The sequence below is a fragment of the Pseudopipra pipra genome, chromosome 11 (genome assembly GCF_036250125.1).
Source record: "Pseudopipra pipra isolate bDixPip1 chromosome 11, bDixPip1.hap1, whole genome shotgun sequence".
In the NCBI taxonomy this organism is placed as follows: Eukaryota; Metazoa; Chordata; class Aves; order Passeriformes; family Pipridae; genus Pseudopipra; species Pseudopipra pipra.
The window spans coordinates 21,791,485-21,805,662 of NC_087559.1; the positions used below are offsets into that span (position 1 = coordinate 21,791,485).

Sequence of the window (14,178 nt, forward strand, 5' to 3'; positions counted from 1 at the left end):
TGGGAAACCAGTTATTGATTCGTAATAAAATTCACTTTAATACCAATTAATTCACCTTACTGTATATTAAATAAGGAATTGTTTTTACTTTTCCAGGATTTAATATGCACAGCATAATTGTGTGCAACAAAGTGTTCTTTTGAGAGCAAGACACGAAGATGATGTTCTGCAACCTCACACAGCACCAGGCTGCAGTAAAACTGAAGTCAGGGAATCTGGAGTGAAAATTATTTCTATATGAAAGCAGATGTCACCTATGCTTTAAGTTCCACATCAGTCACAAGGGTATTTGTTTTTCAAGCCACATCCCACATGCATAAAAAGAAAGTGATTATTAAAAAAAAAACCCTAACATGAAATTTAGCTGGGTCCAGAAGCCATACTCAGCTTTTAAAGCACGACATTCAGACTCTAGAGCAAACAGAAATGTGAAACATCAATGGATAAAAATAACAGACCTGTTGGTATTTCCATCTTTATTCAGAACACCAAGCCCTGAGCAATATTTGCAGCTAATTTCAAAGGAAAGGTCAATCTCCCAAGTTAGACATCATATTATTATTAAAAACAAACAAATCAAACCTAGAAAACAAAAAAAAACCTGTACACACAGGAATACAGACATGGGGAGACTGGAAAGAAAATGAAATGTTATTAGAGGCAAGGAGTGGAAATAATGAAACATTTACACAATCTTTTTCAGCTGTAGGATGAAGTCTTGACATACTCTGGCACAAAACTGAAAGCCTTTTTATTACCTAAAGAAAAGTTATATCAAGGGACTTAAAAATGTTGGATAAATGTGAAGAAGTTATGTATAAATTGCCAGTCTTCAAACTCAACTTTAAGTGTTACAGAAGAGACAGAGGCACTTGGTTTGTCAGTAATTTACAAACACACAGCATAAATAAATAGAATCCAACTGCCAAGGCTTTCTTAGATACTTAAATTGTAATTGCAAGGAGGATCTCCCTCCCTCCCCCAATATCTCCCTGCCTACCAGCAAGATTGCCAGTGAAAAGGAAATAAAAAATACTTTATGGTGCACATCTAAGCAATAGCAAATTTAACACCATAAAATGCTCCTCTAGCATATGTTTTCCTACTGGAGGTCTTCCAGGTCTAAAATGAAGAGTAAAACTTTTTCAGACCAAGAGAGATAAAAATAAAGGCTTGGGATGCTGCCATCAGTCTTCACCTCCTGTGGCCATCCTGACAGTGGTCACCATTTCCTACTTCCAGCATGAGGAAGGACCATCACACGTGTCTAATGGAACCAACTCAATACAGCAAGAAAGGATAAAAAAAGAGAGAGAAAACACCACACAACCCCCACCTCCCAAACTTCACCCATTTTATCTTCAGAAACAGCTTTAAAGCTTGGTGTTTTGACACTTAGAGAGCAGCAGCCTCACAACTGTGCAAAGCACTCTCTGGTGCAGTTTGTGTTACGCTCCCAACTGCAGGGTACCTCACACCTTGGAAAAACTCATTTCCAGCATTCCCATTATCCATATTCATCATTCCACTCGATTCACATTTTTACAGTCTGTTGCATTCCCATTTGCAGCACTACAAATACATACATCTCCACTGCTCTGCTGGGGTGGACTTGCTTTTTACGCCTTGAGCGACTCATTTGGCTCGAAGTAACCGAGCACCAGAATTTCAAGAGCAGACTGAAAGGACTGAGTGAAAAATAAAAAATAAAAAAAAAATCAAAACCAAAAAAACCCTTCCTTGCCATTTTCTCACTGCATTTGTTATTTCCATTACATTTGCCATCACCGCAAATTCTTCCAGGAAAGACAAGATTAATTTTAATATAAAACCCAAGAAAAATTGCTTGCAAGTTTTCAAGCAAGAGCAAAAGAAAACCTGTACAGGCACACAAATGCACCCATAAATATGCATGTATCTATCACCTACTATATACATATAAATATACATAGACAGATTAGACAGATATACTGTTAAGACATATTAACAGAACTTCAGACAGCAGCAGACAAAGAGAAGAGTGTCCATCAAAAAAAGCAAACAACATGCACAGACAGGCTTTTCTGTCAACTGGAACCTTTCATTTCCTTACTCACCTCTTCCAAGTCATCACTGACCCACAGAGGGATGGGGGTGCCCCAGTACCGGTTCCTGGATATGGCCCAGTCTCGGGCGTCTTTAAGCCAGTTCCCAAAACGCTTCTCCCTCACAAAATCTGGAACCCTGCACCAAAAATAAGAAAAGTATTAGTTTATCACTATGTTCCAAATAAAAGAAAGCTGGTGAGAATGATTTTATGTGATTTCATCCGCAAAACAAGTTCAATTCATCATTTACATGACTTGGAGCATATTTATATCACGCCACTGGCTACTGCAAGGCCTACGGAGGTGCTGCCAAAAATTTAACACAATTTCTTCTGCCTTCCCTGGATATCCACCTAAGCTACAGAAGTGAGAAATATAATGTTACTTCTACTATAAAGTAACTCAGAAAAACATGTGCAACGTAAAATAGATTCATTAGGGATGAAATGATAGTCAAAATCCTCCGGACGGTCCAACATTGGAGGATTATAACTAAGGGTGTGTAACAACACAACTGCTTTATTTTACATACAGAAACAGAGACCACTACTGATCTTGGTGCTGAATGACATTCCAAATATTCAAAAGCCAGGAGTAATAGCATTAAAAGACACCCTGGATTATGTGTGGGCATCCAGGTATCTGCACATTACTCAGGTTGATGGATCATACAAAAAATCCTTTCTGAGCCATTTATCATCTCCACTTTGAATTACTCCACCAAAAAACAAAACACGCCCCCAACCACAAAACCCTACCAACCCCTAAACCTCATTTTGAGTAGTAATGGGCACTGAGGATGTCAAAGATAAATTTTCATCATATGGAAGTGTCTTGGAGCTCAAAGGTTAACACCAGAACCTGATGCCCAGCAAGGTTCCTGGATATGCCAAATGGCCTGGTGGTTTGATTAAAACTATGTTTTTCTCTTATGATGTGAACAAAGAATTAACTATTTGTACAATGATTACAGGGAGGTAAAGAACAGCAATGGGTTTTAAGGTCAACAATATACTCCCTTGGTGCCTAAAGAGCATCAAGTGAAGCTCCCAGGAAGAATAACCTTAGGACAGTGTCCAAGACAGAGAAGTTGTGAACAAGCAGCTCACAACAATAAAGTAACTCTAGAGTTGTTATGGAGCAAACCACAGCAAGTTTTACTGGGTTTGTTTTTCTAGTGTAACTAGAAGGGCCCTTCCCAAAGTCTGAGCTGGATTAGGTAACCCACGGTTCCTAAAGGAGGAGCAGCCAAACTACACAACACTCATGGGCTCTTCTACCTTTTCTTTTTGAAACTTTTGGTCAAATATTTCTTTTTGAAGAAGATTTTTAATCACAGCTCAGTCCCAAGAGTAACCAAGATGAAAGGATCCTTTAGAGGAAAAATTAAAAGAATGGATTCACATGGTCTGAGGTACAACTTGGCCCAGCAGCAGGAGATGAAATAAGTGTGAACAAAAAAAAAAAAAAAAATTCTATTGATGAAAATAAAACCTGCTCTCTTTTAAAAGTTTTACCCATGATGATGCCATGTGGAGATCTGAAGGCTTCTTGATGCCAATGTGGTCCCAAGTGGATAAAAACTACCCTTAAAAGCCTCACTCAATATCAGCCAGAAGTTCCAAAGCTTCCCTATTTCTGGACTTGCTTTCAGCTGCCAGGTTGTATTCTGTGACAGTTCTTGAACAAAAATTTAATATAAAAAAATTTGAAACTAACTCAGTGACTCATGTTTCACATGGCATCTGTATCCCTGCTTTGAAATTTAGAAATGTATACAGGCTTTCCTAATTTGGTTTAGTGTGGGACTCATTACTATTAACTTTTTGTGGTGACCTTAAGAGACCCCCTCTCCAAACACAAGTGGAAACTGTACAAAGATCATTAGCATTTGCCCAACACTCCACTAATGTGGAAAACTTCTCTTTACATCACTCCTAAACTAGTTTCCATTTTTCAGAAGTTGTTAGACACTGATTAGCTGAAATTATTAGTCCCATTTAACATAGCTAGAGGCTGAGACAATCCCCCAATGACATTAAAATGCTGAGAGTTTCAACTCTGCCTCCTCAAAACACGCATGAAAAATTAATTTTATCCCCAAAGTGGACATTAACCACAAAAATGTATGTGGTGTGATCTCTCTCTCTCTCTCTCTGAGCTATGAAAGCATATAATTTACTTCTTCTGGTAAAATTGTCTGACCCTGCTGCCAGTTTTCAGTGGAACATAAAACACAAACCACTTCATCTACTACGAACCACATTTGCAACAATGATTTATGGCTCTTTGGAGGTACAACACAGAAATAACACTGACACAGCCATCAAATAAAATAAAAAGAGCCTGTATCTCACAAACATTTTGGGCCCATCACTCAAAGAAAGTGTTACTTAAAACAACTAATTCTTGCCACCACAGAGATGCTGCCCCTGGGTGCTGCCCAAGGGCAGACACAGCCTCCAGCTGGGAACAAGGGAAAAGCAGCAGGGAACAGCCTTGCCAGGCACAGTTCTTCAGGACTGGAGCCTATTTCTTTTACTTAGTCTCACTAGATTTAGCTACAGATATCTCAGTCTGACATTTACCTACATATCATATGGAAAAAAATTCCATCAGAGGCACCTTTTATTGAAATATTTCATTAGGTTGGGAAAACAAGACAGAGTATTCTCAATTATGTTGTTACTAGCACCTGATCATTATTTACACCAGCTCCAGGTTAGTGTTCCTATAGGGTTTTTTCAGTTTCTTTTTAACCCTTTTCTCTTAGATATTTTCTTGGTATACTTCTCCTGTTAAATTCTAATGAAGATACCATCCTGCCACAGGTATATATTACCTGGGGAAGCATTTTTTACTCCTCCATCTACACAAAGCAACTCAAAGGTAAACGAAAAGCCCCTCCCATATGCCAACACACATGTTTTTTTCATGGTTAATCAGGCATCCATCACAAACCCCCTTTGGCTTGAAAGCACAAATTTCAAGTTTCTGCTGGTGACCAGAGTTTGCAGTTGGGCTTGACAAGAAGGTGACCAGAGCTACAGCCCACTCAGAGCAACCCCCTGCTCCTGGCACTGAACACATTCAGATCTCAAGCCCCAGCATCAAACAGTTCCACGAGGCTGCAGGTGAAATCAAAGCAGCCACGTCCCTCCCAGAGCAACTGAGCTGCAGCTCCTAAGACTGAGCTGTGAGAAACAGGGTTTTTTATTTCCCAACTGGCCTACAATTTGTGTGGGGTTTGACCTTCGCATCCCTCTGCAAAATTCCACAGCCAGGATTTCATACTTCTTTCTCCAGTGTTTAGCAAGGTTAAGGAGACTGAGACTGCTGCCTCAGCAGGTCAAGAAGCTCTTGAATCATGACTCTGCAATAGTGTGGGACAAACTATTTCTCCTCTTGGCACCCGGGATAATGCACTAAATAAACTTCAGGATACAGACATTGCAGCAGCTGGAAAGTTCAGGGAACTGAACTTCACAACACAAGAAATAAGTATTATTTTGTCAAATCATAAATTGGAAAGATTTTGAATCAAAGTACATCAGTTCCAACTTGTTTGAATGCTTGTTTCTATCTTACTTTCCCAACATCAAAACTCCATCATACAAGTCAGAGATAGTGAGAATTATTCATTTGCTGCAAGTTCCCATGTCCGTTGACTGTTTGTTCCTTTTTTTAAAGCAGATTTGGGGTTTTGCTAAACTCATGCACTGCTAAGTCCTCTGCACAGTCAACTTCCATATCCTTTCTTGGGAGCCACTCATTTTCTTAGTGTCTAAAATTCCATTTGAAAGGCAAAAAAACCCCAAAAAAACATGAAGAGCAAAACAAAACTCAGTCCATTAACAACATTTATTAGCTTATTATAACAGAAACCATTTTTCTTTGCCTTCAAAGTCTCTGTACCACTCAGCATTCAAGTCACACAAGCAAATTAGTGCTCACCTTCAATCCCAGAGCAGGAATAGGCTGACCCCATGGGTTCTCATCAGCAATAAATACTCAAGGAACAGCATCAACTAAAATTAATACATTTGCCTTCTGACTATTATTTCCAGAAGATGAATGTACAGGATGCCAACAAGAAATATTATAAATTATTACATTATCCAGGAAGAAACTTTCTGAAAGGATTAAGACATCTGTCCCTTTTCTGTGTATTTATTTTGAAGCATCTCTCTTGTGCTCATGACACAATTGCAAATACTGAATTCAACTTCTGATTCCATTTCACAGCTCAGATGTGCTCAGCATGACTCTGAGCTGGCTCATCGTGCCCCAGCCACGGGATGCAGGATCTGTCTCAGAGCAGCTCTGTCCCTCTGTTCAGTAAACACAAAGAGCACTGCCAAAACACAGAGCTGTCAAATCCTGCCACAGCACAAGCCTCATGTTTTGTCATCAATTAACCATTAAAAGCTGTTGAAGATGTTATATAAAGATATACTGATCCTTTCTTGCTCTCCATCCTCTCACCAGATAATTCTATTCATGACACTCTTTGCAAAATCACAGCAAACTTTATGTATTGGATAAGATTTACTTCATAACTGCTAACTGAAGGAAGCTCTTGGCTTATCAATTATTTCAAAAACAGTCCCAGAAGAGTTAGACTATAAAGTTGATAAACTAAACACTGCCTTAAGTGGTGTAATCTAAAACCAGACTAAGAAATCTAATACAGCTTTGGTTCTGAGAAGGTGGCCCCAGATCTCTCCCTTCATTTGGCAAGCTGGGAACTTTTTAAGTGACATCTGAAATAAGGAATCACTTCTAAGCCTGTAAAAGAGAAAAATCATTCTTCCAGAAGACAACTGAGTTGTAACAGCACCACCAAAGGTGATTAAGTAGTTATCCTATGCCATCTAACTAAATATGTACAGATTTCTTTAAATTCACAGCATAACAGCTGGGGGGGTTGGTTATTTTAGGTGTAGAATTTGGCTTTCTTTTTAAACATTAACCAACCCTTAGAAGACAAAGCCTTAAATTCCATTATGTTAATTTACTCTAATAACAAGCCTCCTTCAACATGCCCTCAAATTGATTTTTAATGGTTTTTAATTCAAGGAGATAAAATAAGCAACTATTCATGCCCTTTTGACACTTTAATTAGCGCCAATCTATATCATGGACCTAATTAAGCATGGGGGGAGGTGGGAGGGAGGAAAAGGGAAGAGAGGAAAGGTCAGATGTTTGCAAAGCACACAGAATTTCCACTGCAGCAGCCTCTCCTCCCCACTGAAGGGTGCAAACCCACCCCCCCCACACGAGCCCGGGCTGCCTCCACCACTGCAAGAGCCTTTCCTGCTTATCTGCAGCTAAATGAATAGTGCTTTCAATCATTTGGAGCTGGCACTGGTTTTCTTCACTCTTTCCTCCTGGTTCCCATGGCAACAAACACTTTGGCATGAGACTGCAATGCTGCTGCAACTGCATCATCCCCCGTCAGCAGCTGCTCCTCCCGGACAGATTGAGGGCAGCCCTGACCTCCAGTGTCAGACACCACGTTACAAAAACCCCCATCTATTCCCCCTGTATGACCCAGGCCCCCTGCTAATTGCTATTCAATCCTTTATCTTATCAACCACCCCTGCAGCCCCAAGCCAGGGAGAGGTGAAGCTTTCACTCTCCTTCTGCACAGTTCCCTTGGGAATATTCCAACATTCCTAGTTACAAAGGACTTTTCTAGGGTAGCACCACTCGGGGTCCATTTCAATCCACAAACATTTTATACACAAACCTGTTTGCATTCCTGGAACAGTGGCAGATATCCTGCATGGCACAGATTTCCTGGGTGCCCATCGTGTCTAAGGGTTGGTGAGCTGGCACTTCGGGGGCTTTATTCACTCAGTTTTACTGGAACCACACCTAAAGCTGCTGGTGACCCTTCACTGGGGCTGGAATGATACCTGCCCTATTCATGGCATAATCAGCAATCTCTGCTCAAGAGGCTCAGAGAGGAAACAGCAAAATTAGGGCACAGCAGAACAAAAGCCATCAAAATCAACCGGAAGAAGACTCAAAATTCACTTCTAATCCTCAAACAATTCTGACAACAGAGAGTAATAAAACCTTCTGCCTTTCACTGCTCTAAATGAGACAAACACAAGGCCAACCCTGCAGCAATTTTTTTCACCTCCTGCTGCAGCCAATGCCAATAATCTGGATTTTTCCTCGGGAAATGTTGCCATCTAGTGACTGCACCTCACCGTACACACCACAGTCACTACTAGAGATGAGATCTGATTTGAATTCATGATTCCTGAGTAAGAAAAGTGTGACTGATGACTCAAAAAGGAGAGTTACAACTGCATGGTGATTTCAAAGAAAAAAAAAATTTAAAAGTCTACACGCACAATGTGTTTAAAACTTTACAGATAAAATGTATTGGTTAATGTTAATGAAGAAAGAAAATAATAAAAGTATTTTCAGCAAGAACTAACAGCTTCAGTGAGGAAAGGCAAAAAAAAAAATAATACTTTCAACTAAGGACCTATACATCAAGCTCTTTATTACAATGCCTGAATTTTTCCGTGGTGAGAAGATGCCAGAACAAAAGGTTTGGTTTCTTTGAAGTTCCTCTCTGTCTCCCATCACTGCTTTCCTTCCACTGATGCTCATTTTTCCACTGCACCAAGTGCTGCCCATCTTATGCAAACAATGTCAGAACTGCACAACATCTCCAACGTTAGAAACTTGGCAGCAGTCAGAGGTAAATGTTTCAGGAGTTACTGAAGTAGAACTTTAATTGAGGGAGGTTTAAAAGGGAAAAAACCCCTGATCGTTATATACAAACTACAGAGTCTACAGAATCTTTTCTATTGGCCTGCTAGTACAGAAATATTACATACACTGTCAGAAGTACGAGCTACAATAGTTTAGAAACAATTATAAATTTTACTATCTTACTCTTCACAATGACTTATAAATCTGCAGTTCAGACCACCTCTGAAGGTTGATGACAAGAATTAGTCCTGTATCCTACAACAGAATCTAAGGTGCCATGGTTTAAGTCACTCATCATGGCTACACTGAAAATGCTCTTCCAACAAACCATTCTACAAAATGATAGTGACAATTAAGGCTGAAACCCAGAGAGCACCTTGGTGCTGCATTTAACTCTTCTTTATCTCCTTTATCAATATCACAGGAAGCCAAGGTCTGACAGGACTGGATTGTACTGCAGCCAAATATGCCCCTCTTCATCTGGAGTGTCACAGTTGCAGGTGTCCAAATACCAAATACAAGATACTCTTTTTGTATCATTTACCATTTCTTTTAAATAGTCTCTTTTGCCAGTTGTATGGCAGAGAACATTCAGTAAAGGAACTTGAATTAAAGACCCAAACACAGCCTCTTGCTGTTCCAATTCTGCATTTTCATCAACACCCAACACAAGTTACTTTCCACTCTGGTCAGAACAAGGTTGGGACAGAGAAAAGGGGTTTTTTTGGCTTCTGATTTCACAAAAATGCTGGCACATTGCTCATGTACCCATTCCTGAAAGCTGTAGTTAATTTCAAAAAATGAAGATACTGTTGCTGGCTTTAATAAATTTTGAATGACTGTGGCTTTATCAGTTGGGTAATTCACTAAAAAACCAATTAGAAATGTAATCAGGTTGCAAAGTTTGTCCAACTATGTTTAATCTATTTCATCAGAAAGAATATCTATCAAGAGGGCAGCTATTCTTAAGGGACAATATACCTATCAGTCATTTATAGGAATAAAAAAAGCAATGCAGTCAAACTCATTTTGTAAAGGTTAATATAGTCTGAAAAGCATTATCCCAAATTTTCTCATTTTCAGGACATGCTGAAGCCCCAGAGAGTTCAAAAATAAATTTTGAAAAAGCTACATATTATTCCTGTGACACTTTCTGAGATCCAGTCTCTTCAAAAGCAAAAAAGTAGGTTTTAGGAAGGATGGAGTTCCCAAAATTTAAATAAATGTACAGTGAAGGCAGCTTGCAGTCTCAGTGCCAACTTCAGAAGTTACAGCCCAAACAAAACTGTGTGGAGAACACAGCAAGAAAACCTTAAAACCACTGCCTTATTCTTTTAAAAAGCTGGTTTTTGAAAGCCAACTTCATGGAACAAAGGCCACACAGTATTCAAACTGCTGTGAAATCACATACTGGAAATAGGTATAAATATTATTAATTATTCTGTGAGAACACATCTGTATTTGTAGACTATTTCCAACAAAAAGCTTCTCAGAATCCCTAAGACCACACTGTTTTGAGAGAAGGCCTGAGGAATCAGTTTTATGTTCAATTATGGAATCATGCTGAAACTCCAGAATTGCCTAAAGGACAAAGGGTTCCTTTAATTCCAAGTACACTGAATATTGCCAAAGGGCTTAATTGCCTGCTCTCCTCACCCAGCCTTTGGAACAGCAGCTCCTACATGTGCTTCCACTTGTGCCCCCACTACTCAGCACTTAAAAAAACCACCACTGAAACCTCAAATATGTATGAGAGGCAGGGTTCAAACTGATTCCTAACCCTTACTTATGCCTCCTGGGTGAATGGAGGTCACTCAGCAGCTTCTCCTTGAAGCTCTGCCTCCTGGAAAAGCAAAACCACCTCACCCATTCAAACATTTCCTTAATAGGATCACTCCACTTTTCTGATGTTCATGTGAGAATTAAGCATGCAGGTCTACTGTCATCCCAACAGTAAAAGCATCTTGAGGAAGCTAATTAAAGCCAAGAACAAACACTTTCACCCCCTCTCCAGCTTATTTTTCCCCCAAAGAAGGCTCACAGTATGTTCTGCTATGGAAAACAGAAAGCAACATTTAGTAATCTATAAACTCTTCTTCCATATCCAGACTGGGCATGTGCTGATCAGCAAACCAACGCTGCAGCATTTTTGGACACTCTATTATGGATCACTAACTTTCCCCACGTATTTCAGTTATTACAGTGCTTGCACCACGTAAGCAGTTATGCAAAAGCTGCTCATGGAGAATTTAATTGCTAAGTACTGTCCAGGAAAAAAAAAACCACAGCCTAAGCTGTAATTGCTCACTGGAATTTGAAACACCTTCTTTAACACTGTCAGAGGCACCTGTGGTGGAAGAGAGGTGGGATCCCAACTCTCCCCACAGCCCTCAAAAGGAAAGACTGAATGAGGTTTTAATTTCCAAGTTTTCCCCACCTGGTTTCAGCCTTCCAGGCACAAGTTATTGATGAGAGGAAGGGAAATAAAAATAAAGGTTATGAAGGTGCAAAAGGATAAGATCCTTTTGTTGCTGACACACCACAAAACCATGACTGACTCTCAAAATGGCCACCAGCACCAAGAGTTCCTTCTGACTGCTAATTTAATACTGCACTTTACTTAAAACTTACCTGTTGTTTCCTACACAAATTTCTCATGCATTTTTCACATTCCCTATATACATATAAAGATAGAATTTTCCACTGATGGCCAAAATTACTATTTAACCCTCTGAAAGCGAGTTTACTTACAACAGTTCCACAAGCAGGGGCTGGATTTTTTGCAGGTGTTTTGAGAGAAGAGGGGGGGTGGGGTTGTTTTTTTTCTTCTTCAAACGCACCTATGACAAAGTAATCAACCTCATCTGCAATAACTAGATGAAAAGGAAAAACCTATCTAAAAATTAGTTTATTTAGGAACAATATATACCCAGAGTTAAGCTGCTTATATTCTTCTCTCAGGTGGAGCTTTATGGGAAGCTTGACTGTGCACTTTCCTACTTCTGCAGTTTCTTCCATGTTGAATTGTTTAGGGTTGTATAACATGACCTGAGGACAATTTTAATGACCCTGTAGTGTATTTTCACTATAAATTACAAGTAATTACTCAACCTTACTTGATAAAACTGAGATAAAACATTGTTTGAAGCTGGTCTCAGCCCCATTCCAGTAGCAATGGCTCAAAAGGAGAGAATGGAAATACAAAGTTAGCACACTAACAGTGAAAGAGCTTTGTAGAATTCCAGCACACACACCCAGCTCCAGGCAAAGGGAAAAGACACATGCAGGAGACATTACCAGTAGCACTGGGCATTATTCTCCAGTAGCTTCTCCACCATGTGCTCCACTCTGACAAACCAGCTTGGCACAGCTTTGTATATCAGTGGAGTATCCGACCTGCAGGAAGGTGAGGGGAAGGGAGCAAAACAAACAAAACCCTTTTAAGTGCTGAATTATTTATCAAGTGCTCTGTAATATGTGGTTTTATACACAACAACCCCCTTTCCACTGACTGAATTCACTGTTCCTGATATATTAATCACAGTTACAAAGGTTGGGGTTTGTTTTGTTTTCTAAGTTACACAAACTGTTACACTTATGTGAGCTACCATTTTAAAATCAAATCCTGAAAAAAAAAATGTAATAGCCTCCAAATGCAGCAAATCAAGGAAATTGTATAGCAACAGTAATCATGAGAATGTTCAAACAATACTTGAATTTGAAATTCGTGCTCCTACATAACACAACAACATGAACTTCAGTAACTAATGAGTCATATTTGAGTCTTCCACGTGAGCTCGTTCTGCATCTTGCTTTATGTGTATACAGATCTGAAAAGCCAGGAAATATTATGATGTATTTTACTATTTGCATTTAAAATAACCATCATAAATCAAGAAGTAACAGAACCCAGGGTTAACTAGAAAAAAGTCCCATCCAGAAGGAGAAAGGAACAAAGAGAACCAAATAAGCATACAAAAGAGGTTTTAAAGATGTCTTAACATATTCCTTACTTCAAAAAGCAATAAACTAAAATCCATATGGGAGGAGAACAGTTTCACAACTTGGAATTGCTTAGAAATGGAGACACTACAGGCCAGAGCACAAAGACTGATAAATTCATTAAATTACTTACTAAAATTAATATCTCTAAGCATCTGACTGCACTGTCTCAACCCAGTTTGATTTATCTGCTCCAGAACACAACTGCTTAAGGTCTGGATTAGCTGTTCAAGTAGCATAACATCCTTCTAAAGGATCCTGTGATCAAACAGTGGGCACAAGTCACTAGAGGAGACCTCAGACATTTCTAGTCCTTCACATCCATCCCATTATTCCAGCTCTAAGAGGGAGACTGAATCCTAAGGGATGGAATCTGTCTATAGGTACAGAGCAGCTCCAACAACACTGGGACAAGAAGCTCATTCTCCCTTACCATCAATCCACCCCACAAAATGTTGCTTAAAAATATTACTTAAGTCACTTTGCTACAGAACTCAGCAATAGACTTGCTCAGCAATAACTCACAAAGACCCTGAGAAACTACTGTTATCTCCTGCGTGCAGTCACTACTACAAATAACCCATCTTAGAAGCTGAATTAATTTTACTTCTATCCATAGGAAGGACTCGTTTGGAATGCAGAAACCACTGGAGATTATAATGCAAATTAAAATTGCTGCTGCCCAAGCACTTGTTAAAGGTGCACCTGCCTGACCAACAGAAGAAAACCTACAGCAAAGATTTTTCAAACCTTAAAACCTGGACTCGGTGCATAAAGCCCAATAATAAAACCCACACTGCTTCTCTTAATACTGTATTTCAAAAGAGATTTCCTTTTAACTACGGCCTATATGTTTCAGTCTGTTCAGGTGTTATAAAGTATCTATAACCTCACAGGAAATGGTAAGAGCTCAAAGCAATATTAATGTAGTCGTATCCAAGCTATTAAATGCAAATGTACTAGGTAGGATGGTTGGCTTCTCAAATTTATGGCCTAACACCTAAAAAGAGGAACAGTTCAGTTCACTCCTCACACAGCAGCAAGATCACAGTAAGAAAGTAAGTATTCCCCAAGCTACAAGGTCCTCCAGAAGTATTTGAGTTTCACTGGGTGTCTCGTTTCAGAAGTGCTAAAGAATGATGAGTTGCCATCACAAGATCTTGAGTAACTGGAAACAAGGAGAATAAAACCTGATAACATCATCTTCTCACGTGGTCTTAACATACTGCAGAGAGAAGGTTGGTACAACAAACTGGCCCCCAACCTCTGTGAGGAGAGAGCAGCTGACAGGCTGCACACAGGCCTCAGTGCACTGAGCAGCTTCAGACCAGAGGGATCTGGGACAAAGGGA

At 39.6% G+C, this 14,178-nt stretch overlaps 1 protein-coding gene across 1 annotated transcript in view; it reads right to left on the bottom strand.

The window, feature by feature from the left end:
• Window positions 1-14,178, bottom strand: part of IARS1 (isoleucyl-tRNA synthetase 1) — a 93,621-nt gene that overhangs the window by 42,907 nt on the left and 36,536 nt on the right. The window contains exons 14-15 of the mRNA XM_064668149.1: window positions 12,123-12,221; window positions 2,097-2,223 (exon numbers count right to left, since the gene is read on the bottom strand). Coding sequence (XP_064524219.1) covers window positions 2,097-2,223; window positions 12,123-12,221 — 226 coding nt within the window. The remainder of the gene's footprint in view (window positions 1-2,096; window positions 2,224-12,122; window positions 12,222-14,178) is intronic.